At 43.0% G+C, this 26,737-nt stretch overlaps 2 protein-coding genes across 2 annotated transcripts in view; both read right to left on the bottom strand.

Moving 5' to 3' along the window:
* lrp11 (low density lipoprotein receptor-related protein 11) overlaps nt 1–13,631 on the bottom strand; it is a 47,811-nt gene extending 34,180 nt beyond the window's left edge. Inside the window, exons 1-2 of the mRNA XM_084313983.1 lie at nt 12,972–13,631; nt 3,115–3,272 (exon numbers count right to left, since the gene is read on the bottom strand). Of these exons, the coding sequence (XP_084170109.1) occupies nt 3,115–3,272; nt 12,972–13,572 (759 nt within the window). The 5' untranslated portion in view covers nt 13,573–13,631. The remainder of the gene's footprint in view (nt 1–3,114; nt 3,273–12,971) is intronic.
* A 902-nt stretch (nt 13,632–14,533) lies between these two features.
* The window catches only part of map3k5 (mitogen-activated protein kinase kinase kinase 5), a 112,029-nt gene continuing 99,825 nt past the window's right edge, over nt 14,534–26,737 (bottom strand). Inside the window, exons 24-30 of the mRNA XM_084313723.1 lie at nt 25,322–25,507; nt 22,966–23,071; nt 19,996–20,233; nt 19,130–19,242; nt 16,651–16,766; nt 16,211–16,287; nt 14,534–15,726 (exon numbers count right to left, since the gene is read on the bottom strand). Of these exons, the coding sequence (XP_084169849.1) occupies nt 15,666–15,726; nt 16,211–16,287; nt 16,651–16,766; nt 19,130–19,242; nt 19,996–20,233; nt 22,966–23,071; nt 25,322–25,507 (897 nt within the window). The 3' untranslated portion in view covers nt 14,534–15,665. The remainder of the gene's footprint in view (nt 15,727–16,210; nt 16,288–16,650; nt 16,767–19,129; nt 19,243–19,995; nt 20,234–22,965; nt 23,072–25,321; nt 25,508–26,737) is intronic.

Here is a 26,737-nt window from a genome sequence, read left to right as displayed (position 1 = left end):
CGGCTCCGCTCAGGGATACGGCTACCGAAATGAGAGTGGCACTATTTGTTCACCGTGCATATAAATATGGCGCAAGTAAATGTAGAAGCCCCTTACCCTTCTTCCCAACTTAGTAACAGAACGTGAAGCCTCACCCACGATACGACGTGCGGTGAAGTATGGCCTGTTTGGCCTTAGAATAGCATTGAGACCTCGTGCGAATTAATAACTGAATTTGTCAGAGTTTGGCACTGTACCGTCGAGTGCGACGTATTTCTATCAAGTAATAATAGTCTATCGTGTATGGTGCATCGTGCGGTTAGAGTTCTAAAGTGACCAGCATCTCCAACGCTTCCTCGTGTTATCTAGAGTCTTATCCAGGTTGGGCCGACCACATGGCAATTTCATCCGAGGAGATCTAGGCGAGGACCGAGGGACATGTACACTGGATTACCTACCCGACGACTGCTGAGCCCTATGCGGCTGGAATATATATTTGCTTTGGTACTGTGATTTGTGGAGCGGATAATCGCCAACGCCTGTGAGTGTTGGATTTACCCCCGAGAGGAGTCAAGTTGAGTCGGCGCTCAGAGAGACTGAGGTCGCCTAGCTTCTTCTTCATTGTGGAGCTACAGCCTACAAGAGAACCAAGGTGTATTCATCTACGGATCAAGAGTCTATTGCACTGTCTTCTGTACTTGAAGTCTCCATAGATATCGTTGACTAGACGGTCTACTACCGACGGCTCTCCTACCCCCCCTACCGGCTTACAACCGGGAGGACCCCCTCCAGAATATCCCGCTATATCATTAAGTGTACCATAGATATAATTCCCTAAGAGCCAGGTTGTATACTTGCTTCCTGCGTAACCAGAGATTGGACATTCAGTGTTGATTTGCCTACGAGTACTCATTTGCCTTACAAGTGCATTCAAATGATAAATGTAAGATAAATATTCTATGTACCTTTTGCTCCATTAAATATTTGATTATTACCTTTGACTGGAACCGATTTCATTGTGGAAAGTGTTCATCATATTTAGATATCGTGTACTGTATGGCCAGTAGTTAAAGTACATAAAGCGGTAGTGGTTTAATGATACCATACTTATCAATACAGTCAGGGAATTGTACCCCTCAGTTACAAACTGTATTAGACATTTGTTAATGATGAATATTCTTCACTTTAGATTAGGGCACACAATAACATTGCAAATGATTTATAAATCCTTTACGAATGTTTTACAAATAATTGGTTGAACATGAACAAATAAATGGAGGTACAGTATAGTAATTTTTTCATATCCATTTTTCAAAGCATCTACAAAAGTGTTACACATTAAACAACATTATTTAATGATGAACAAATCAAGTACAAAGAATGTTGATAATGAGTTATAAATAATGTAGAACTAATTTGTAAATGTTATACAAATATAGTTATAAATTATTTAATAATAATTTACGAATGTATATAAATGGTTTGTTCATGATTAATTCATTATCTACAAATACCTTATAAAGGTCCTATAACTGAGTGTTATTATAAAGTGTTACCGTACAATTTATACCTCCTCTGTACTCGTTTTTTGCAATGAACTGATTGTGCCATAGTACTTCAGTATAAATACATGTTTCATGAACGTGGCGTTTATCATGGTGAACCTTGTAATTATTTACTTGATTAGAGTAATGAATGAAGGCTCTTGCCATTAGCTTCAATGTACAAGAAATTGCCTTCAGTAACAAACACCATGCAGACAACTGACCTATCCCAAGCTCTGCCCTCTCTGCGCTTGACAGAGGACATTTCTTTATTTGTATTTTTATCTTATTTTTATTTACTTATACTTAGTGGTACTTATGTTATTGTACAGACAGTTTATTGTATATAAATTCCTGCTTTTTGTATTCTGTTAATTGTTGCTTTTTTTAATTCCTTTATGCTGTGGAGCAAACGGAGAGTAAGAATTCCATTGTACTTGTAAAAAACGTATTAAAAAATATCTGAATCTGAGCCAATAATATAATATTTTTTTGACTGAGGGAAGCAGTAGTTGTGGTTGGAGGGTCAAGAAAAGAGGGCAGAGCTTGGGTTAGATCAATTGTTGATGTGTTTTAAAACCATCACCAGTCTCCAAGAATGCGTGGATGGAAACCAGCGGTCTACAACAGGACTCCTGTCCTCGAGGGATGTTGGGTTATAATGAGGTCTTATCTCTGTCTGGCCAGCAAGGTGTGGAGCTTCAATCACACGCCGCAATGTTGACTCTACAAACACACACACTGTTCTGCACTGTGTGGCTTTGTGGAGTCCGATTAGAGTTAGATTATCTTTATTGTAATAGTTAGTATATGACATTGCTCAAAGGGAGAAGAGAGCTGAGTGGCAGTCAAATGCCTCTCTGCACTGAAATTACCTGCAAAATAATTTTCTGATCTAAGAAGCCTAATTCTCTTAGCCTGGAAGCCATTTCTTTGTGATACAAACTGGCCTTCCTCACATACAATTAAACAAGAACAAGAGTAAGCACCAGCTGATTTTCTCGGGGGAAAATACATTTTCGCCATTCTTCCCACTGGGCGACTTTTGTAATGCTGATTGGCTGAAGGAGTTTGTCTGTCAAGGCAAGTGCTCCCGCCCACTGAAATGGGTCTGGTGGCTAGAAGTCCAGGCTTAGTTTACAGTAGCCAATGACTTCCAGGCTATAATTGTCTGACCTGGAGGTGGGAAAGACCAGGGTGTATTTCACATTTTCACATCTGTATCCTGTGGGTGTGATTTACGTGTTGACATGATTTCACGTGTCATTTTCTTTAGTTTTCACATATTATCACACGTAATCCCATGTGGCTTGTATGAAAGTATAGTTATCATATACTATATGTGAAAACAAACACACGTGACGTGATACATTAAAGATTAGAAGTGTGATAATGGAAGCACATAAGCATGTAAAATAACGTCAGAAGTGTTCCAAAAACACATTGGAAACACATGGGATAACATGTGAAATTCACGTTTTTATTTTTCTGCAGACAACACACATTTACTGTATGTAGCCTACTGTACATCTTGTGCTTGTATGTACGTACAGTTGACTGTACAAAATGGCCGGTTCCCTCTCATGTTTACCTTCATGTTGATGGCTGAGTCGCCCTTTACGAGAGCCCATTCGTAGCGGCTGATCCCGTGGTCGTCAACACTGTCCCGTCCATCCAGTACAGCCCAGTCTGTGGGCAGCTGGATCACCACGTCTTGGCCAGCGTCACTGCGGGGCGGCTCGTCCAGGTCTGGAGACAACCAAACAGGTCAAACAGGTCAAACACAGAGCAGCTGCAGCTGCAGCTGGTCTCACTGACCTAATCTCATTATCAGAGATCCAAGAGATACAGTAGTCAAGTCAAGGCAAGTCAAGATCTATTCATAGCCCAATATCACAAAGTATGCCTCGATACATATAATAAAACAGTAAGGAGCAACATTAGCAAAATATATAAAAACTTGTCAAATGTAGATAAACTACATATAAAACATTATACACAGAATATTTTAAGTGTTTAAAAATGTATAAAAGAACAAAAGTGAAGTAAATTACCAATATACCCAATATGCACATAAGACTCATTATTATTATATATACAAAAACGTGTAACATATAGTACATAATACATATACGTAAAACCAATGCATGCTGAATATACTGTAAGCTGGATAACCATAATTTAGTACTTAGGGCAGGACTAAGTGAGGTTGAAGGTTGAAGATGTGAATAATGTGTTTTGAGTTTTACTTTTGAACGAGTCAACTTTACTGAGCTAGCCTCTCAAATTGACCTATCTCAAGCCCTGCTGTCATTTCTTGATCCTCCAATCCCAACTGGTGTAAGAGAAGGCCCACCCCTGACTGGTGTTTTATTTATTTTTGGAATAATCAGGAGACCGCCATTTTGTGATGGTAGATGAGAAGCCTAGATGAGACAATTGCATGAACATGTGTTTTCAGCATTAGCCACAGAAAGAATGGGACGAATCTTAGCAATATTTTGTAAATGGAAATAGGCAAGTCTTTGTAATACTGTTGATATGTTGAGAGATTAGAATCAAACAGGACACAGAGATTTCTAATACAAGGACTTTGTTCGTTTTCTAATCTGCTTTGGACCAAGAACTAGCATTTCAGTTTTAATAGAATCAAGAATCAAGAGGTTTATTTGTCACATACATACCAGGGCATACAGTGAAATGCGGGTGGTCATGCCCGCATTGATTGTGCAAAATACAATAATAAGAATAGACATGGAAAAAATAAACAGAGAAAAAATAAAATAGGTAAGACAGAAGATATGCATGGTAAAAAGAAATACATGCTAAGTTCCTGAGAAACTGGTTCCTATATACACTACTATACAATTAAAAATGTTAGCTCTTAATGTATTTTTTTTTTATCCGCTTTTTCTCCCATTTTCTATATTTTCTCCCATCCCAATTTCGTATCATCCAATTCAACCCTCCCCTGTCACGGACGCTGTTTCTTGCCTCCCACAAGCCGGCTGCAATGTGGACTAAGTCATACATAGCACAAGTCCCCTCCGGTACTTGAGGTAACAGCAGTCGCATCTTTTCACCTGCGCAGCTCGATCTCTCAGTGGCGAGGAGTAACGCGTGGGAGGCTCACGCTGCCCCCGACACTTCCTGATTCTACTGCGCAGGCGCACCAACCGACCTGTAGGAGTCGCTGTCCACAACGCCCGATCCCCACCCATCAGTTTCCCACCCCCTAATACGGCCAATGTGTATTAGTACGGACGACCAGCTAAACTGAAAGCAAATGTGGAGCGCTGGGCTTGAACTGACGAGCCCAGCGTCTCCAGCATTTCATGGCAAGCGCCTTGCCCACTACGCCACGTAGCCGCCCTAGCTCTTAATGTATATAAGCTATACTATTAGTACCTCCTTCCTTTAAAGTGACTTTCTATTTTTTAAAGTGACATTTTGTTTAAGTAATTGTTTTAGCGGTTACCGCATGAGTGTTGTGTGTGTGTGTGTGTGTGTGTGTGTGTGTGTGTGTGTGTGTGTGTGTGTGTGTGTGTGTGTGTGTGTGTCTGTGTGTGCTCATGTGTACTTGTGAGTGGAGAGTTCAGTGTTCAGGCATTCTTCCTGCTTCATCAGCTGATGACAGGCATCAGGCTTAATGGAGATGTAAAGCTGAGTATCATCTGCATACTGTAGAAATGGGAACCTAGTTTACGATTGATTAATGTACCAAGGGGCAACATGTAAATAGAGAAAATGATAGCACCAAGCACAGTCCCCTGTGGCACACCATAACTGACCTGTGGTCTGATGAACAGTTGTTCTGTCAGAAAGTGAGATCTGTCAGATAGGTACGATCTAAACCAGGAGAGAGCAGTGTCAGTGAGACCAATATAACTTTCTGGGCGATCTAATAGAATGAGTTGATCAATCGTGGTGAGGGCTGCTCTGACGTCTAATACCAATATTGAAACTGAACAGAGGGCCGTTATCAGCTGGGTGGAACAGAGAGAACTAGGGGGGAAATATCAACAACCTGTTAAAGTTAGCAATCAATCAATGTATTACCATAGTGTCTTTATACCTTCATCACTGTCGGCTACATATTAATACTACAACTCAAGAAGAATCAAGAGGTTTATTTGTCACATACATAGTGAAATGCAGGTGGTCACGCCCGCATTGACTGTGCAAAATACAAAAAAAATAGGCAGTGATCTGTACTGTACATACATCTGATTAGTATTGTATATTACTATTGCACTTTACTGTTACATTTGCACTCTGGTTGGATGCCAAATGTCTTCGTTGTACTGTATAATGACAATACATTTTAATCTAATCTAATTAGACTGTCTTATCACTCTGGAATGGATGGGGGATACCACTTCATCCCCTGTGGGGGTCTCTTGCATCGTCGCACAACAATGAAAAAGGCTGAGCTTTATTATGCTTGTAACGTCGTCATCGAACTCCACAGCTATGGCACCTGTTGAGCAAAAGAGTCCAGTGATTAGATTTGATTGTCCTTTATATTAGCAAAACAGTCTTATCTATAGATCCTTTTCACAGCAATTTAACAGAAAGCAGGGTAAACCTAGGCTAGTATATTGTCTATTCATTAGTAACGTTAGCTGCTAGCTAGTCTGCCACCAAATGGGGGATGGGACCCTGATGTAAACAAGACAAAAGTATTTCTCTGGTCTGCATCCCCTTAACAATTGTGTGTATTGAGCCGTACTGTATTGTACCCATTCTGCAATCTGTTAAATAAAGTTTTCATTCATTCATCATCTTACCTTTGATGGCTTTCGTTTTCCCAGTCGAGTACTTCTGAGCAGAGGCAGAGTCAGGGAACATATCTGCTACGCTCCGGTTGAAATCGTCGCAGAAACTGAAGGCCCTCGTTGGCTTTTGCACAAAGCATAGACATTTTAACTTCAGCTTTGTGACTTGATCAGCCTCTGATGTGTTTCTCGTCACGAACGTAGTAATACATTTCGCGCTAAACCCCTCCTTTATCCGGTCGCTCTTCTTCTTCGGGTCGCAACCGTCTTCCGGTCTGACTTCCTGTGATAACGTTCTAATCTACACTGCTGCCACCTGTCGTCACGGAGGGGAATTGCAGCCATTTTGTAAAAATTAATAAGTTAAAAAAACGTGCAAATTCCGTGAACCGTGAGGAGGACGTGAAGAAGGTTGAAATACCATACAATCCAGGGGAAAACGGGACTGTTGACAGGTATGTTGTGCGTTATTTTTTCTCCGATCAGCTGTGAGACTCCGCGGTCCGCCGGAAAAGGTTGACGCGTGTGTTCGCGCGAGCGTGTGTGTCTTTTGGTTAACATTATTGGGCAAACAAGAAAACTAAAGAAAACTGCAAAATTGTAATAATTAATTCATCATGGTTTTGTTTTAGGGACAAATAGGCTGTAGTAAACAGGAGAGGAGGAGGGGAGAGCCGAGTGCGGAGTGTCACTGCGCGCTGTTGTTATTCTGTCCCCTTGTCATCCGAGATGTATTCACTGCATGGCTGGATGTACCGCACCGTGACGGCCGTACCGTAAATTCGCGGGACGAATACACGTACCGTTACACCCCTAGTAGTAAATAATTTGCCACTTCTGTCACCACCCGATTGGTGAGTTTCATACACATCATTGGATGAGAGGTGATCTACGAGTTGCTGAGCCACTGCTTCAAGGGGTTTTGAAAAGAATGGCAGATTTGTGATCTGTAGTTGCTGATCAAATCCAGGGTCCAGGTTATGCTTTTTTAGGAGTGGCCTGATAACGCCTGTTTTAAAAGATGCAGGCACCATTCCACTGATGAGAGAGCTATTTATTATCTGTAATAATAGTGGGCTGGGAATTGGGGAAATGTCTTTAATAAACTTTAGTAGTGGGCTTGGAGGAAAATACCAGTCTAGAGAGTGTTTCAAAGAAGATTATCTCCAAGTGGGTGAGATTGCAAGAAGAAGACTGTCCAGATGTAATCGCCCTGTCCTGGGTAGGAATCGAGAAGGAGGAGGATATGCTTGTTATGATTTCATCAACTTTAACGGTGAAGAATTCTATGAAGTCAGTTGCAGTAAGAGAGGTGCTACATACAGTATAGTAGGTGGTTTATAAGTGAGTTTATTGACAGTCTCAAAAAGACATTTTGGGTTATCTTTATTATTTTGTATCAGGTCAGAAACATTTGCCATTCTAGCAGCACAAAGAACACATTTATATTTAAGCAGGCTAGTAGACCACACACGTTGAAAACGTTTCTGGCTTGGTTATTGCTATTTGTGCTCAAGTTTTCTGAGTGTCCAGGGGATGGTAACTTGGCAGCAGGGCTGATCTATGGTGGTTACAGCAGACTCAAGTTGCTCAGCAAGTTTATGAATGGTAGTTGAGTCAATACGACAGGTAGTGTAGGCTTCAGATTGGCCAATACAATGCCTAGAGAGAGCAGCCTTGAAAGTAAGGAAGGAGTGATTTGAAAAGACATGTGGATGTGGTGAGATAGCGAGATCTGAGAAAGACCACGTGTCAAGAAGACGAGGTCAAGCACTGCGTTGTCATAGAGTTGAGTAGATACATCAACATGCTGTGTAAAACCTGTGGAATCTATGAGATCTAAGAAAGCTTTAATGAGTTGCTCAGATTTGTCATTAACATGAATATTAAAATCCCCTATAATTAAAACACTGTCCACTTGTTATGTCACAAAGAAAGGTAGACAACTCTGATGATAATTGTAAATAAAGCCATAGTGGTTGCTATAAAATTGCTATGTAAAATGATTGTAACTTAGTACCTCCAAGCCAAAGATGTAAACATTGGTGTTAATTGGATTTAGCATTAAAGGGGAACACCACCCAAATGAAGAATTCCAATACTAGCATGTTATTTCCATGGCCTAGGAAAGTACAAATCATATATATATATTTTTTATCCACTTTTTCTCCTTATTTTCTATTTTTCTCCCATCCCAATTTCGTGTATCCAATTCTCCCCTCCCCTGTCTTGAACGTTGCTCGACTATGCCCCCCACTGGTCGGTTGTAGAGAGGATAGAAGCCTTGCATCACGTGTTCCCTCTGGCACACGAGGAGGCAGCCTGTCACATATTTTCGCCTGCCAGCGCGGACTCTCATTGGCGAGGTGTAACGCATGGGAGGCTCACACTACCCTCGCCACTTCCTGTCTCTGCTGTGCAGGCGTCTCCCAACCAACCTGTAGGGGTCGCTGTCCACAACGTCCAATCCATTCCCCACCCATTGACTTCCACCCACTGACTCTGCCAAATGAGCCAGTACGACGGCCGGCCCAAGCCGAAGGCAATGCTGAGACTGGGATTCGATACCGGAGTCTCTTGCATTGGTGACGAGCACAATCTCCGCTACGCCACCCAGCCACCCTACAAATCATATTTGTGAACATTACCTACTTTTCCCACAAAGTTTGTTTGTTTGAGTTGATATCCAAATTATCTTTATTATATAGTAGTGTTCTCAGTTCTGGAACTGGAAATGTACCTGGGTGCTCAGTGTCACCTATAACATTCTTTCCCAATTCATTGTCCATGGAGCAGCTTCAGACTTTATATTTGACGAGATCACTACACTCCAGTTTATGGATTTGGGAAAGAGTTGATCAAGTTTCAAGTTTCAAGTTTCTTTAATAGTTGTCATACAGAAGTACAGAATACTTTTGTACAAAATGCTTCTTACTGTTGCGCTCCAGAGACTGTGCATGACAAGATAAGTATGAAATAAAAACATAGTAAAAATTAGAAGTAAAAAAAGAGGTCACAGTGTTCAGTTTAGACATATGTACAATGTTCGTAGACGTAGTTACCATACAATATACAATACTGTGCAGTGTACTAATATACAATACTATATAGTGCAAGGCATTAATGGACGAGGTGCAGTTTAGGTACAATTCACAGTAGGTGTACGAGTTGTAGTGCAAATCCTTTATCAATAAATATAAAGTGTAAGTGTGTTTGTGTGATCTAAAGTGTGGAGAGTGGGTGCTGCAGTGTGTTGTTTGTTTGAGTGAGTGTGTGCGTGTGGGTGTGTGTGCTGTGTGCATTTGATGGTTGTTGCATAGTGATTATTGTTCGTTTAGCGATTATTGTTCGTTTAGCAGCCTGATGGCCTGGGGATAGAAGCTCCTTCTGAGTCTTTCTGTGCTCGCCATAAGACTCCGGTATCGCTTGCCTGACGGCAGCAGTTCAAAGAGGCAGTTGTTCGGGTGGCTCGAGTCCTTAATAATTCTCTTAGCCTTCCCCTTGCACCGCTTGTTGTAAATGTTCTGGAGGGTGGGAAGCCCCCCTCTAATTGTGCGTTCGGCTGAACGTGTCACTCTTTGTAGTCTGCTACGGTCTTGTGCAGTGCTATTCCCAAACCAGGAGGTGATGTTGCCGGTCAGGATGCTCTCTATTGTACATGAGTAGAAGTTCCTAAGGATCTTCTGACTGACTTGGAACTTCCTTAGGCGCCTGAGGAAGTAGAGGCGTTGTCGTGCCTTCTTCACAACACTGTCAATGTGTGTGGTCCATGTCAAGTCCTCGGATATGTGGGCTCCGAGGTACTTGAAACTGTTCACTCTCTCAACTGGTGCCCCGTCGATGCTGAGGGGGCTGTAGTCCTTGACCCCCGACCTCCTGAAGTCCACAATCATCTCTTTTGTTTTGCTGACGTTCAGGGAGAGGCAGTTCTCCTGACACCACTGTGACAGGTTCTCTACCTCTTCCAGGTAGGCCCTTTCGTCGTTGGCAGAGATCAGGCCCACCACTACTGTGTCATCAGCAAATTTGATGATGGTGTTGTTGTTCCGCTGTGCTACGCAGTCATGTGTGTACAGGGAGTAGAGGAGGGGGCTCAGAACACAGCCCTGGGGGGCCCCTATGTTGAGCGTGATGGATGAGGAGGTGCAGTTGCCGGCTCTTACCACCTGATCATGTTCACTAGTCTTTTTAGACCATCTTAGACCATAGGAATTACGTGTATTTAAAAATAATTAGGTGTAGTTCCCCTTTAACGATCTGGAGTCATATAGCAGCTATGACCTCACCTCTTCTTGATTCACATAAACCCATAAAATCTAGATTATGGTAATTTATCATGTGATGGATAAGCAGTGTGTTAGTAGAAAGTGATCTAAGGTAAATTAAGCGAATATTTCAAGTAACATTTTGCAGTGGCAGGTTTGGAAAGTTGTAGCTCTTACATTTAACATCCCTGTAAAAAAATATCTGGGACTTGGCAGCTTTAGGAATTCTATCATTTGAATGACTAAAAGCAGGCCATGGAGGTCAGTAGGACCCTCTAGAGTGGGTGTTTTTTTAATCAAGATGAGGTTGTTAAGAGTCTTGCTGGGATGTATGTCAGAAAGAGTTAAAGCTATTGTTGATATAATTCGATACCTGGTCCCTTTCCAGTTTGGGTCTCAGCCATCAGTTTTATACAAATGTATGCGCAGTCCAAAACAAACTGAAATGCTGGTTGACAATTGACATCGTAGGAATATGATATAGAAGACAGTGTTTGCCCAGGCTCTCTAAATAGTTGATTCCATGTCGCGCTGTGGCTTAGCTGATTGTCTGGACATAACGTAATTTGTTCCTGCATGCACTATGACTGTGGGGACCGATGGGGGAAGTGCAATCAGCTAAACAGAAAATCATTAACCCAAGCTACTTGTCCAGGCTAAAGCACAACGTTCTGTATATGGAACAGTCTAGATCCACAAAGAATGGATTGCAAGTTGCACCCTTACTTACAATTCATTATGAATTGAAAATGGGGGACCCTGAAGACGAAAGTCTTTCTCTGGTCTGCATCCCCTTAACAATTGTGTGTATTGAGCCGTACTGTATTGTACCCATTCTGCAATCTGTTAATAAAACTTTCATTCAATCAATCAATCAATCAATCTGCACATGATTGATTGAATGAACATTTTATTATTAATAATAATAATAATAATAATAATAATAATAATAATAATAATAATAATAATAATAATAATAATAATAATAATAATAATAATAATAATAATAATAATAATAATAATAATAATAGATCAAATTTATATAGCGCCTTTCATAGAACCCAAGGTCGCTTCACAATCAGGACAAAAAATAGAAAATAGGGCTAGGGAAATAGGGGGGGGGGGGATGAGGGCAGGTAAGGGATAATGGATAATGGACCTAATCTAATCTAAACTTACTAACTGATGGGGAAAGGCCTTGGTGAAAAGGTATGTTTTGAGAGCAGTTTTGAAGGTGTCCAGGGTTGGGACGTCGCAGATTTCGGGGGGGAGAGAGTTCCAGAGGGTAGAGGACGCCACGCTGAAGGCTCTGTCCCCGAAAAAAAAGTAAGCTGGAGACGGGAGATGTTTTTGAGGTGGTAGAAGGCAGACTTGGTGACAGATTTGATGTGGGAGTGAAATGAAAGTGTGGAGTCACGGGTGACGCCCAGGTTACGGACTTCGAGAGATGGGGAGATGGAACAGCCGTCAAGGTGGAGGAGGAGATCTCCAACCTTCCCGAGCAGTGCCTTGGGGGCCACAACCATGAGCTCTGTCTTTTTGCTGTTCAGTTTCAGTAATTTGGTTGACATCCAGGTTTTTATGGCGTGGAGGCAGTTGACTAAGGACTGTGGGGGGAGCTGGGAGGATGTGAGGTGCTGAGATAGAGCTGAGTATCATCAGCATAGCAGTGAAAGTTGAGTCCGTAGTGACGTATAATCTGACCGAGGGGGAGCATGTAAATGGTGAATAGTAGGGGACCCAGCACGGAGCCTTGGGGGACACCGTGGTTGACTGGGGCCAGGGGGGAGGATGAGCCGCTGACAAACTGAGATCTATTTGTGAGATATGAATGAAACCAGGAAAGAGCTGTATACCGGTGATGCCAAGGTTGTCGGAGAGGCATTTGAGGAGGTCTGAGTGGGATATTGTATTGAACGCCGCGGAGAGGTCGAGAAGGATGAGGAGGCTGATGTGTCCGGAGTCTGCAGCAAGGAGGAGGTCATTAGTGATCTTGATGAGGGCGGTCTCTGTGCTGTGATGTGCTCGGTAGGCTGACTGAAGGGGTTCGTATAGAGCTCATGGTTGGACAGATGTTGATGAAGCTGGGCGGCGATTATTAACAGATTGCAGAATGGGTACAATACAGTACGGCTCAATACACACAATTGTTAAAGGGATGCAGACCAGAGAAAGACATTCGTCTTGTTTACATCAGGGTCCCCCCATTTTCAATTCATAATGAATTGTAAGTAAGGGTGCAACTTGCTCCGTGCAATCCATTCTTTGTGGATCTATAGATGGCAGATATATATTGGTCAATCCATTTATTTGACTGATATACAGTTATTTGTCTTCAAATGTATTAACTTATGGTTCATGACCAAAATATTTGATAGCAGGTACAAACACTACACATATCTCACCTTGTATTTGAGTGCCATCTTCAGTGGGGTTTTCTTCTATTCTCCTGGCTAAGCTGACCATTTTGGTATTAATATCTCCTTGGCCACCGGAGGGGCTGAGGTGGCCTGTAATGTTGTGAGCCCGGCTGTAGGTGCTGAAGCCTTGCTGTGGAGCGAAGGAGCAAACGTTTTTATTTCTATACGTGCAGTTGAACAAATAGCAACTGAGACCGGCATCCGACTGCCTTAGATCCTCCGGGACCACCGCCACGGTGCAGTGAGGCTCGGAGCAGCAGGCGTGGATGCAGTCTTTCCAGCTGTACACCTCAGGAGCCGAAAGGAAGGTGGCCCCTTGTTCAATGGAGGCCCTTGCCCGGATGATGTGCTCTGCCACGGCATCGAAATCGCCGAGACAAGCGTCAAATACCCCATCTTCTCTCGGATACGCTTGGTCCTGTTGGAGCTGCTTGCGGAATTCTTCCAGTAGCTCCTCCACACCTGATATTTTGGATTTTAAATCCGATATTTGCGAAGATCTGGTATTTACACTGTTCACCGCACACAACAATGACACGCAGGCTATCAGTAAATGATGCTGAGCTGGCAGAGGCAGAGCCATCATGTTCGCGCAGTTAAACGGCGTCCCCTCTGCCTGCGTCTGTTCTCCGACGCATTAGGTTCCTATATAACACCACGAAGATGTCCTTATAACACACAAATACAATCCATATTAAAATATACTAAATCATCTCGCTAGAGGTTATTCGTAGGTAGATACCACGATGATGAGGTTGCGCAGGGAGCGCTCAGCATCGGTAGCGTATGAACAGCTCTGCTCAACCGAGATTATTGACGTCACGGCTGATGTATCCATCCCGTCTGTACACGTGACGTCACACCCACACCTGTCGCTCTCTCCGTCTCCCTCTGTGCTCCTATCATTCTGTCATTTATGGGAATCTTCTGTACTTAAAACCTTTATTTTACAATATAATTCAAGATTAAACGGTTTGCTTTACACTACAGCACACAAATAGGCTGTAAACCCTAATATGAACACACAACATATGAAACAAAACGGAACAACACTTATTATACCCCCCATTTGAGGATAATGGATTTACCCTGACCACCACCACCGCCAGAGTTGTCTGGGCGATAACTTGAATAGCTTTTATTTGAATCTTTCCAAATGTGCAGTGCACACCGATGACCCTAGACTACTAGAGAACTAACCACCCTATTGTTTTTGGTGACCCCACGACCTTTCCTCCAGCGCCACCATCAGGCCAAATGTTCAATACTCAAATTAGTGTATGTATCTCTCCTGATCCGATTTCCACCAAACTTGAAAAATATACCACATCAAGGAGGCCTGTGAAGTTCTGAGTCATCTGGCCTCATGGTGGCGCTATTCTCATACAAGTAAAACATGGTCACAAAAAGTGAACTGAGAATTGGGGCTGTTCATGGATATACATGCTATTGGCCACTGCATACATCGTTTTTTTTTATTATTATTATTTATTATTCCATACATGTTTTAAATAAAATAAAATAAAAAGTCAACATTTCATACGAAATTTGTTTTCAGTTCAGATTTTCATTCAAACATATACATCTAATTAAACATTCGGATCACAAAAAGGCCAGCTTAAACATCACAATTCTGTCAATAAAGTACAATAAATGTAATGTATCCATACATAAAGCAATTCAGTGGACCCGGAGTGATACAAAATATCACCACAACTTTCTATCATTATGAAACGCGACACCAGGGAGGATCATATGCAATTCATCATCTAAATTTGTTCTTTAAAGTCACTTCTCTTCAATAAAGGCCAATAGAATTCACACAGAGACTTAAGCCAACTAACATGTAACATGGAAATTACATCACTGAGAATAGTTATTCACAGGAAATTAGCAAATTATTTACACAAAACCACAAAATCATAATAAAAATGTCCACAGTGTTAGAAAGGAAAACGTGAAAATGAAAATGAAGGTTGAAAAGTTTGAGCACAGTAAAAAAAGAAGTTAAATAACATTTAAAAAAAGGTTTTAAGAAAATCTGGCAATGTGGAGTTCTTAAAACATTTTATTTAAATAAAGTAGTGATAAAATGACTATGACAATGTTAATAAACATGTAAGACCACACTTTTCAAAAAAGTCCATTGAACATAGTACATCATCTCTCAGGCTTGTAGTATTACAAAATGGTCAAACTCATGATGTGTAAACATAATGTAGCCTATGAAAGGAGACAATGCCACAAACATAATAATCAAAATCACCTAACATGAATTCTCTCAGGTAAGCTATTCATGCAAGGCTTTAATGTTCACATAGTTATTCTGTAGAAGCACCAGCTGAAAACCGTGTCACGTCTACCACACAGACACACACAGTAACATCAGTGGCACTTGCAAATGTAATCTTGCTTTCAAAATGACCTTATTTCAAAATAGTATGTTGCCAAAACTATTTTCATACTCCCGACACGGTCAGACACAGAGTTTGACAACCCATCTTGAGTCAGTGGTGGGCCGCTGTGTACGTGGCAGTATACCCACTCTCTTCCAGTCCCCCTCTGAGTCTTGGTCTAATAAATAACGTTACTGAAGTTAAAGTGCAGTGGTGTCAGGAGAATACTGGGTTGCGGTGATAAAGGTTCTGGCACGAGGGTCTGGCTCCGGCTTAGTTGCTCTCAGGCTGGCTGCTGCCTGTAGTCTGTGATGGCCCTCCATACCTTGCACAAGATCCCGCCTCTGGTCAGAGGAAATAACACAAACACAATTGGAGGCACAACTGCTATCATAACACATTACAGTGGATTAAATGCTAATTAGATATTAAAAAGGACCATACCGGTCTAAAGACGAGTTTTAGACTGTTTACAAATCAGCACACATTTGACTTTACCCCTGACCTTTTTCCTGCGCGAAGCAACCCTCCTAACATTCTCTCTCTCTCCGTCTCTCCCTCTCTCCTTATCCCTCTCTCCCTCTACTTCTTTGTTTTAGCTTGATGTGTGTTTATGGGAGGGTTTACTATTGCTGACCAAACATCAGGCTCTAAGGTGTGGCCAGCAAGACAAACACCTCCCCTATACAGACTAACCAATACAAAGAAATGTAAACAATGTGCTCTTTTGCCTTGAGGTTGCCATTTCACGCCATTACAGATTCTACCTTTAACGTAGCCGGCATGGTGCTTTAAGGTTTACAAAACAATGAAGGAAAGATGGATTACTTTAGTCTCAAACTCTTCAGGTCGTCCCGTGTTACATAGTGGAGGATGTCATCCAACGTGTACTCATCCATCAGTACCTAGAGGAAAACATGTGGATGAAATGTTGAGTCAGCACAACAAGTTGCTTCTTTTTGGTCTTTTATTGATTATTGATTATTGATCTTTTGGCTTGAGAGAGGAAGTTATATTCTACATCAGCACACATATACTATAGTTCAAATAATAAACAAATCTTTCTGTGTGATAGGATTCTATCCACACCCATTGATTTAAGCAATACAAATAATTCATACAAATAATTATCATATGGTGACGAAGCGTCATAGCCTATAAGCTTTTACATTATTACATACGTTGTTTATTTATTTGTACTTTTCTGTCATTTCCTTCCCAAAACTCCCTGACACATCTTTGAAGCTCCAGTGCTCTGGATCACCCACCCTGTCTATTGATTCCTGGTCAGCGCCATGGAGCTTCAGCCACCCACTCAGCTCTGGGTCCTCCTCATGGCTCTCTGTAGACGGACTCTGATGGCCAGCCGACGATGCGGGGACGTCTGCCACAGAAAACAAAGTGGACAGACTCAATCGTTACAGAAGACTAGGAAGGCAGCGTGTCGAAGTGTCCTTGAGCAAGACACTTAACCCCTAACTGCTCCCGATGAGCAGGTTGGCACCTCGCATGGTTGCCTCCGCCATCGGTGTGTGAATGTGTGAGTGAACGGGCAAAATGTGAGGACCAAATTGTAAAGCGCTTTGGATAAAAGCGCTATATAAATGCACCATTTACCATTTATGTGTCTTTGTGCTGTTCGTTCCATCGTTTCTTTAAAGGTTTCCATTAGCTTTAACCTTTCTAACTATTTATTTACATTTACATTTAGTCATTTAGCTGACACTCTTATCCAAAGCGACTTACAAGTTCTATGAGTAACAATGTCAATGTTCATCAAACAATGCTGAAACTTGGGTGGTGCAGTGTTAAGTGCATAGTAGTAAAGACATAATTAGTATAGTAGGAAGAGTCCATGATAGAAGACAGTAAGAAGGTTATTTAATTATTAGACATTTTCATTTCAGATATTGATTGAAGAAGTGTGTTCTTATCGAAAGATTAGTCGGGTTTCGGCTGTTTGTTAATTAAAGTGACTGGACTGCTGAGTGGGCCGTGTTACGTGCCACATTATGTTCTTGTGAACCATTACTACCCTGCTGAGCAGACCTACTTAAAAGGAACATCTCTTGGTTTAAAGGAACATGCTAACATTATGGGAGTTATTCGCTTACCGTTTTCTCCAGAGCCAGACAAGAAGATAGATACCAGTTTCTTCTCTGTGCGTTCAGTAGAAAACTATTCGGCTGCACGCTATAGCCTAGCTTAGCACAATGAATGGAAACGGATGCTCGGGGTTAGCCTAAGTGTTGGCCAACTAACACCTCTCCCACAGATGGATAGCTTTCCACTGAACACACAGAGAGGAAACTGGTGTCTATCTTCTTGTCTCACTCTGGAGAAGACGGTAAGTGCATTTCCCATAATGTTGGCGTGTTCCTTTAAACCAAGAGATGTTCCTTTTAATTTTTATAAAAAAAAATGTATAGACAATGTGCATTTACATTAATCATTGTCACATGAAGACATGTTTGCACCAGCTTTAGCAGAAGCTCATTTCCATCTGTAGTCTATACAAAAAATATACATACACGTAAAATGCCACACAACATGCACAGGACAGGACACACAGCATAAACAGTGCAAGATTTCAAAATACATACACGTAGAAATGCAACACAACATGCACATACACACAGCACAATGCCAAACATACTCAACTATTCTTGACGCTTAAAATACAAGACAGAATTCAAAAATACAAAGTAAAAATAACTGAGTCCCTTGTGTAATTATCTATATATATTATATATGTGTGTGTGTTTTTAAGTACCAACAACACCAAACTATGATGTTGTTGGCACTTTCAAACACCAACAATAAAAATTATTTTGTTGTTGTTTGTTGTTGACGATTTACATCTTCCTGCAGGTGCCCAGGAAACCAGACAAGAAAGTCAGACAGCACCACCTAGTGTTGGCAACATTGATTACATTGAGTAGGTCTGCTCAGCAGGGTAATGGTTCACAAGAACATGATGTGTCACCGTTGAGCTCTCCAGTAACACGGCCCTCTCGCCAGTTTACTTTCCACAGGCTAGTTTTCCTTCCGCGTTCCCGTTTTGCGCTCTGGTTCGCCGCGCGCATTTCTGGTCATGTGACATGTGCGCCAATCGTGGGACTGCAAGTTTTTGGACGGTTAAGCTTAGGCACTCTTTCGAGGTTGGTTAAGGTTAGAGTTTGTCTTAGAGCATGGCGATAGAACGCCTGCCCTGATTCCAGACTCTAACCTTAACCAACTGCAAAAGAGTCGCCTAAGCTTAACCAGTGATAAACTAGGCGTTAGGTAGTTTGCAGGCTGTTCGACGCGGAAATGGTCTAAGACACTGCTCGTCATGCTATTGGGCGCACATGTCACATGACCGAAGGCGTGCGTGGCCAATCGGGGTGCAGAACGGGAACGCGGAAGGAAAACTAGCCTGTGGAAAGTATAGACGCGGCCCTCTCAGCAGTCCAATCACAATGGAGCCCGAAGTGCCACATTAAGTGGGCTCTCAGGTTAGTTCTGTACTCTATATTTGAAGTGACTGCACTGCTGAGTGGATCTACAGAAGACAAAGAGATAATTACATCAAATCCTGTGCATTAGTATTACAGGGAACATGTATCATGTGTACTAGTAATTGTATAGTATATTGGTTACTGTGTATTAGTGTCTCCTGTGCAATCCTTTTTGTATTAGTATCACTGTGTGTATCAGTATCAAGTATGGGAAATAATGATGAAGCAGCTTGGTAAAGGAACAGACCTATGAGCTCAGAGCGTATCTTCAGTAGTTTGATCTCCTGTTCCCTCTCCTCCAGGACCTGTTGTAGGATGGTCTGGTACTCCCTCTCCCTCTCCAGCAACTGCTCCAACAGTCTAGGGGGGGGCACAAGGAGGTGAGAGGGACAAGAGAGTTAGGGAGAGAGAGAGAGTAGACATATTTGTTTTAGACCTTATTAGCAGTTACGGATTCAATATTAAATTGCCCCCACGAAATGACATGAAATGTCATGGAAATACGTTCTGAAACCTACTTAGGGTACAGTGTGGAGTATGTTTCAGTGTTTATGTCCGGGCTTGTACAGACTGGAGTGTGGCCCCATTGACTTGTACAGTCCCATTGAATGGAACAAGACCAAGCTACATTGCAAATTCCCTAGTCAACTATGTGCCTTCAAGAACATTGCGATCATCTACTACTGGTCTATTGAAGGTTCCAAACCACAGCCTAAAGAGAATCGGGAACGCAGCCTTCGCTAACATGTTAACATTCATGCCATCATTGAGGATCAATAGGAAGGACATTATTTTATTTTATTTACATGAACAGAGGTGGGAAATTGGATTATTTTACAATCAATGAAAAGTTTGAATTATGCCCGCGAGTGCAGGATGAGTCAGTGTGATCAAATGTGGTCAGAAATAGGCAGGAGTGGAATTTGTATATGATTGGCATGCATTGGTACATACCGGTAGATGTCACAGACATCCAGACACACATGTCAACAAGACAAACATTTAGTTTTTCACCTCATTGGAACTTGAATGACCTGCAGCATACTATATGACATCTAGAGAGATCTAATGTGGCGAGCTAATCCCCATCAACGTAGTAGTTGTCATGGTTACCTGTTTGTCTCCAGTTTCATCCTGCCAAGCTCCATGCTGACCGAGCGCTGTGCATTGTGGGACTCATGCGAGACGGTGGAACTGAGCGTGCTCACACCGGAGGTAGCGACCGTGTCGTCGAGGGAGGTGTTGGGCGGGGCCGAGCTCTGGTGGGCGGAGCTTCCCTCCGGCTCATCATCAACGTCCTGCTGGTCGGCCACGTCGCTCTCTGACGCCAGACTGAAGTGAGGCCTCAGCTCTGTGGAGACACACGTGCCACGTCACCATGGCGATACACTGTTACATTCAAGTGCCCAGGAAAAGGCATGAAGAGTGTGTTTTGCTTACATGACTAGATTAGATTAGATTAGATTAAAACGTTGTTGTCATTATACAGCACAAGTACAGTACAACAAAAATATGCATCTAACCAGAGTGCAAATGTAACAGTAAACTGCAATAGCAATATACAATGCACAGATGATTCAACTGAAATATATACTGTATAAATGAGTACTACTGAGTGATTTGGTGTCCAAAAGAAGTTGTTTAGGGTGTGTCAGGACGGACTTGATTTTAACACTAACCAAAGATAACAAAAAATAAATAAAACTATAAAATAAGCCAACCAAAGGGAGTACATCATGATTGGACTTGGACATGTTTGGAGGGACAGATCTAATTTGGTCAAGATATTGGGGAAATTAATGGGGTTTATTTTTTTTTAATTTGAAGCCTGTTTCTTTTCAAACACTAATGTCCTGTTAGCAGCAAGCTAGCACATATTTATTTGTGGTTGTGGATTATTTGGTACTACACTGCAACAGACAGTAAACGACCTCCGCTAATTTTGGTGTTAGCATTTAAACTTTTACAAATTCACCAAATAACAAAAATACACCAAATTAAAATATCTTATTATTTGGGGGCATCCTGATGGCTCACCAAGCTAAGGCACATACTGTACCATGTAATAGCAACGTCCTGTTTGATTCTGGCCATTGATCTATGTTGCATGGCATCCCCCTACCAATGAGTTCTAACCCTCATGCTTCCTGTCATTCTGCACTATGCTGTCAAATAAAGCAGAAATACCTGAAAATATATCTAAGACATCTCATTATTTTTCAGTCAACATAATAGGGTGGAGGGAAAGGATGGAGGGAAAGGGTGGGGAAGAGGGTGGAGGGAGAAGGAGTGAGAAGGAGGGTGGAGGGAGAGGATGGAGGGTGGAGGGAGAGGGTGGAGGGTGGAGGGAGAGGGTAGAGGGAGAAGGAAGAGAGTGGAGGGAGAGGATGGAGGGTGGAGGGAGAGGGTAGAGGGAGAAGGAAGAGAGTGGAGGGAGAGGATGGAGGGTGGAGGGAGAGGGTAGAGGGAGAAGGAAGAGAGTGGAGGGAGAGGATGGAGGGTGGAGGGAGAGGGTAGAGGGAGAAGGAAGAGAGTGGAGGGAGAGGATGGAGGGTGGAGGGAGAGGGTAGAGGGAGAAGGAAGAGAGTGGAGGGAGAGGATGGAGGGAGAGGATGGAGGGAGAGGGTAGAGGGAGAAGGAAGAGAGTGGAGGGAGAGGATGGAGGGTGGAGGGAGAGGGTAGAGGGAGAAGGAAGAGAGTGGAGGGAGAGGATGGAGGGAGAGGATGGAGGGTGGAGGGAGAGGGTGGAGGGAGAGGATGGAGGGTGGAGGGAGAGGGTAGAGGGAGAAGGAAGAGAGTGGAGGAAGAGGGTGGAGGGAGAGGATGGAGGGTGGAGGGAGAGGGTAGAGGGAGAAGGAAAAGAGTGGAGGAAGAGGGTGGAGGGAGAGGATGGAGGGTGGAGGGAGAGGATGGAGGGAGAAGGAGGGTGGAGGAAGAGGGTGGAGGGAGAGGATGGAGGGTGGAGGGAGAGGGTAGAGGGAGAAGGAAGAGAGTGGAGGAAGAGGGTGGAGGGAGAGGATGGAGGGTGGAGGGAGAGGGTAGAGGGAGAAGGAAGAGAGTGGAGGGAGAGGATGGAGGGTGGAGGGAGAGGGTGGAGGGAGAGGATGGAGGGAGAAGGAGGGTGGAGGAAGAGGGTGGAGGGAGAGGATGGAGGGAGAAGGAGGGTGGAGGAAGAGGGTGGAGGAAGATGGTAGAGGGAGAAGGAGGGTGGAGGAAGAGGGTGGAGGGAGAGGATGGAGGGAGATGGTAGAGGGAGAAGGAGGGTGGAGGGAGAGGATGGAGGGTAGAGGGTAGAGGGAGAAGGAGGGTGGAGGGAGAGGATGGAGGGTAGAGGGTAGAGGGAGAAGGAGGGTGGAGGGAGAGGGAGCAGGTGGGGAAGAGGGAGAGGAGGAAGAAGAGGGTGGAGGGAGCAGGTGGAGGATGGAGGGAGAGGGTGGAGGGCTTGTTTGCTGGCCCGTGAAATACCTTCCGTGATGCACCCATATTGGCAGAGAGACGTGACTTGCATTGGTATCCGTTTCTCTATAAAGCCATTATTGATGATCTTCCACCCGACATCACTTCTGGACTGGAACTCTGAACCCTATTATACTTGCTCTGGTGCTTTGCTTACGCTTAAGGTCCCCAGAGTTAGGACCTTTCCTGAATTAGGGAAATCTGCTTTTAGCTTCTGTGGCCCCGACACGTGGACTGTTTTGCAAAACACCATAACACTCAATACTTTAAAATCCATTGGTCAGTTTAAATCAATAATGGCCAACCATTTCACCTCAGTCTGTAATTGTTTTGATTGATTTGAATTGTTGAATTGGGAGACTCTTCTGTTTTTATATTGTTTTAGTATCATGCATTGTTCCTCTCGACAGCATTGTAAATGAGAGTCTGCTCTCAATGATCTTTCGAGATTGACTAGAAGTTTAATGAACGAATATCATGTCTCTGTATCCAGAGCCTTAGTGCAAAGTCACTGCCGTACGTTAAGCAGGCAGCCGGCTGTGGCCCAAGGTGGTGGTGATGGAGGGGGGGGGGGCATGATAACTCATCTAGAACTGCTGAGCTGGAGAAGCAGGCGCCAGCTATTACCTGGCACCAGGATGGTGATGGCCGTCTGCACGGCCTTGCGGATGATATTGTCCAGGGCGAACATCCAGTGGGGCTTGATGTTATGGTTCCGCAGCACTTTGTTTACCTGGAGACGACGGCAGTGGAATATAATGCACTCACAATTATATAAACACACACACCAACACCCACACCAAGAAAAAGAAGACGAAAAAAAAAACGTCTAACACATGCACGTGTTTAACTCTTTCAGTGCCACTCACGAGATTTCTCGTGTTTTTTATAGGTGGTTGCTAGCCACTCACGAGATTTCTCGGATTTTTTTTTTTTTTGCGATCTGAAAAATTATTGCATCACCCGAGCCTACCCGAGTATAGCCGAGGGGCGCCGACGATCACTGTGGAAAAAAGCGCCCCCTGTCGTCTCCCAGATGACATAAGTGATTTTGGAATGGACTCAATGAAAATGAATGGGGAAAAAAATCCGGTACTCCACATTTTCCAGTTCACTGATCCAGCCGGGGTTACTAGAGTTCATTCTGGAGCCTCAGATCCCCGCGGATCATGGAGTTCTACTGTATCGCGTTGGATCCATACACGTATCGATTTTTTCGAATGGTGATCAGGAATTGGAATATACCAGTTGGATACCATCTGATGTCAGGTAAGGACTCTATGTTATCAGTGGTAGGATAATCGGAGTAAGTTTGATGAAGTTATAAGCTGTTTTGTGAAATGTCTTCTTTCGGTTTCACTGTAAAAGTCAGAGAGGAAATCAACGAGGCGATTATCCGCGCGCGGCCGTAATGTGCGTGCGTGCACGTATAATATTGATCATCTAGCGTTTATTTGAAAACGATTCATAAAAAGGCCGACGAATATCAACGTTGTGGAATATTCCACTAAAAGACGATTTTCATAGAATGCTCCAGAATGAGCTGTTTTTTATATCAAAACGGGGGCTTTTCTAACTGCTCTGAAACGGCAACGACGCGATAAAAAAACAATCTGCCTTCACAGCACTGACTGGAAAATAGTCTTTGATAATGCGATGGGCAGATTAGACACATAGCCATAATTTAAAACATAGATTAGGCGATATTAACGTTAACATTGGCGCCGATGGTGGCATTCAAGCGGTAAAACGGAAAACCAGGCGTGGCGCTGAAAGTGTTAAACACCTACACAGACACATGCCGTCATATGCAGGAAAAGCAAACCAGTGTTGACCTCTGTGGCTCTGTGACTGTTTACACACAGACTATGATGGCTACCTTGTAGGATGACACATATTCCTTACTGGAAACACCCTTTCCCCATGAATAAAAAATAAACTACAGCGATATTCCACCCCTCTGGAAGATGGAGGTGCATGTTTTGAGAGTTTGAGCCTGTTTCCCAGCAGACAGCTGCTGCTGACGGCATGTGCTGTGGTAGAAGCTGTGGCACAGTACGCTCCATCTCCAGCAGGAGGCGCAGGTGTGCTACTGAAGACCATTACGCAATGTGACTCTCACAGAACAACAACCTGCTCCAGTATCACTGCATTTGCATAACAGCATTTTGAAGGCATTGGAGCAGATCCAGGGTCTTTATATGATGCACAATTAAGTCCTGGCTGACCTCCCTCTTATCTTCCTTCTTAGCAGGTTTCATAAGCGAGTGTCTGGGCTCATCGCTGGTGCTAACAATGTGACATCATGCCCCAGTTAACGCCTCACCTATAATGACGTGGATGGAGGTGTTAAACATATCTGACATTAATACACTTCAGATTCAATTTCTTAACATTCACTCCACGTTTCTGTTCTCTGCCGTTATCACACCAGATCTGTTGATCTTCTATATGTAGTCAGTTCTACAGAACGAGCTGTGGCCAGTTTATACTGAGGGTCCGGTCATCTGGAGCAGCTTTATTCTGCTTCACTTCGCAATCATTCCTCAGATAAAAAAAAAAAAACATCTTAAACAGATGAGACAAAAGTACTATATAATAATAAAAATGTGCAGTGCAAATAATACACATTATTATAATTCTTATATTTATTTAGTTTTTTTTCTTTTCTTGTTGGAAATTGTATTTTCTTCTCTCTTTCAGATATTTAATGAAATATTGATTTTGAAAAAATTTGTCTGGTAAATTTGGTTAGGTGGGTTCTTTTTACAAGTTCTCTGAGTTTCATCATCCCACCTGTGCATTCTTATGTTATTCTATGCTTCTTCTCTTTTGTTCTATTTTATCATATGCACAAATAAACAATCAACAATGATTGTCACAATGTTTCAGTGACTTCAGAGCCTCTGTGATTTACACAAAGGCAATATTAGCTCTGTTTACTAAACAAAACAAACAGAGTACTAGTTGAAGAGGAACTTACAGCATCCTGGAAGCCAAACAGCACAATCTGTAGCTGGCTGATGGCTGAGCTGTCAAAGTCCAGCTCCAGTTTGAGCTGAGACAGTGTGCTCGCAATGATCTTCCTGTCCGCCATTCGCACAAAGTCCGCCAGACTGACCACTAGGGTGGTGATGTGCTGATGCCTCAGCCTGGTCTCCTCAGAACCCTGGAGAGCATGGAGAGAGAGGTGGAGGGAGCGGAGGGAGGACGAGGAGGAGGGAGAGCACGGAGGGAGAGGTGGAGGGAGCGGAGGGAGGGAGAGGTGGAGGGAGAGGATAGAGGGGAGAAGATAGAGGGATAGGATGGATGGAGAGGATAGCGGGGAGAGGATAGATGGAGAGGATAGAGGGAGAGGATGGAGGGAGGGGATAGAGGGGAGCGGAGGGAGGGAGAGGATAGAGGGGAGAGGATAAAGGGGAGAAGATAGAGGGAGAGGATGGAGGGAGAGGTGGAGGGAGAGCATGGAGGGAGAGGATAGAGGGGAGAGGATAGAGGGGAGAAGATAACGGGGAGAGGATAGAGGGAGAGGATGGAGGGAGAGGATAGAGGGGAGATGATGGAGGGAGAGGATAGCGGGGAGAGGATAGAGGGAGAGGATGGAGAGAGAGGATGGAGGGAGAGGATAGAGGGAGAGGATGGAGGGAGAGGATGGAGAGGGAGGTGGAGGAAGATGATGGAGGGAGAGGTGGAGGGAGAGGATAGATATCACTATAACAGTATTCCTGTGGTTTTACTATAGTATTTGGTGCAAACAAAAGAAACACAGGAATACAAAAGTTTTACTAAAGTACATTTTCATATGGGATTTTACTTTGTGTGTAAGGGTTCCAAATAATTATTGTCCTATTTCACCATTACATCACTGTGTAAACACATAATGAGGGAGGTAAATGCCACTGACTCTCAATGAAAAAAGCATTTTCTTTGTTTTTTATTTGTAAACAGCAAGATCTATCTATCTATCAATCAGATATATCAGATATCACATTATATCATTATGTCAGCATAGAGAGGAAGTCAGTGTATTTGGTTGAGGAGAAATTATGTATATTATCTATCTATCTATCTATCTATCTATCTATCTATCTATCTATCTATCTATCTATCTATCTATCTATCTATCTATCTATCTATCTATCTATCTATCTATCTATCTATCTATCTATCTATCTATCTATCTATCTATCTATCTGTCTACACGTTGGGTTGTTGTGGTGGCCATTAGGGGCCATGTGGTAGGATATGTAGCATCAGCATTATCAATATCTGGAGCTCTAAGTTCCATAGTACAAGTATTTATAGGCATGTTAGACTTTCATTTGGTAATGGGATTTGGTTTCTTCATCGAGCACTTATCCTTATCATTAGGGAAAGTATCCGTCCGTCCGTCCGTCCG

This window comes from Notolepis coatsorum (assembly GCF_963971535.1).
Source record: "Notolepis coatsorum genome assembly, chromosome: 5".
NCBI classification, from domain to species: domain Eukaryota; kingdom Metazoa; phylum Chordata; class Actinopteri; order Aulopiformes; family Paralepididae; genus Notolepis; species Notolepis coatsorum.
Note: the sequence above shows the minus strand (reverse complement) of the source record. Positions and strands in the feature narration are given on the sequence as shown.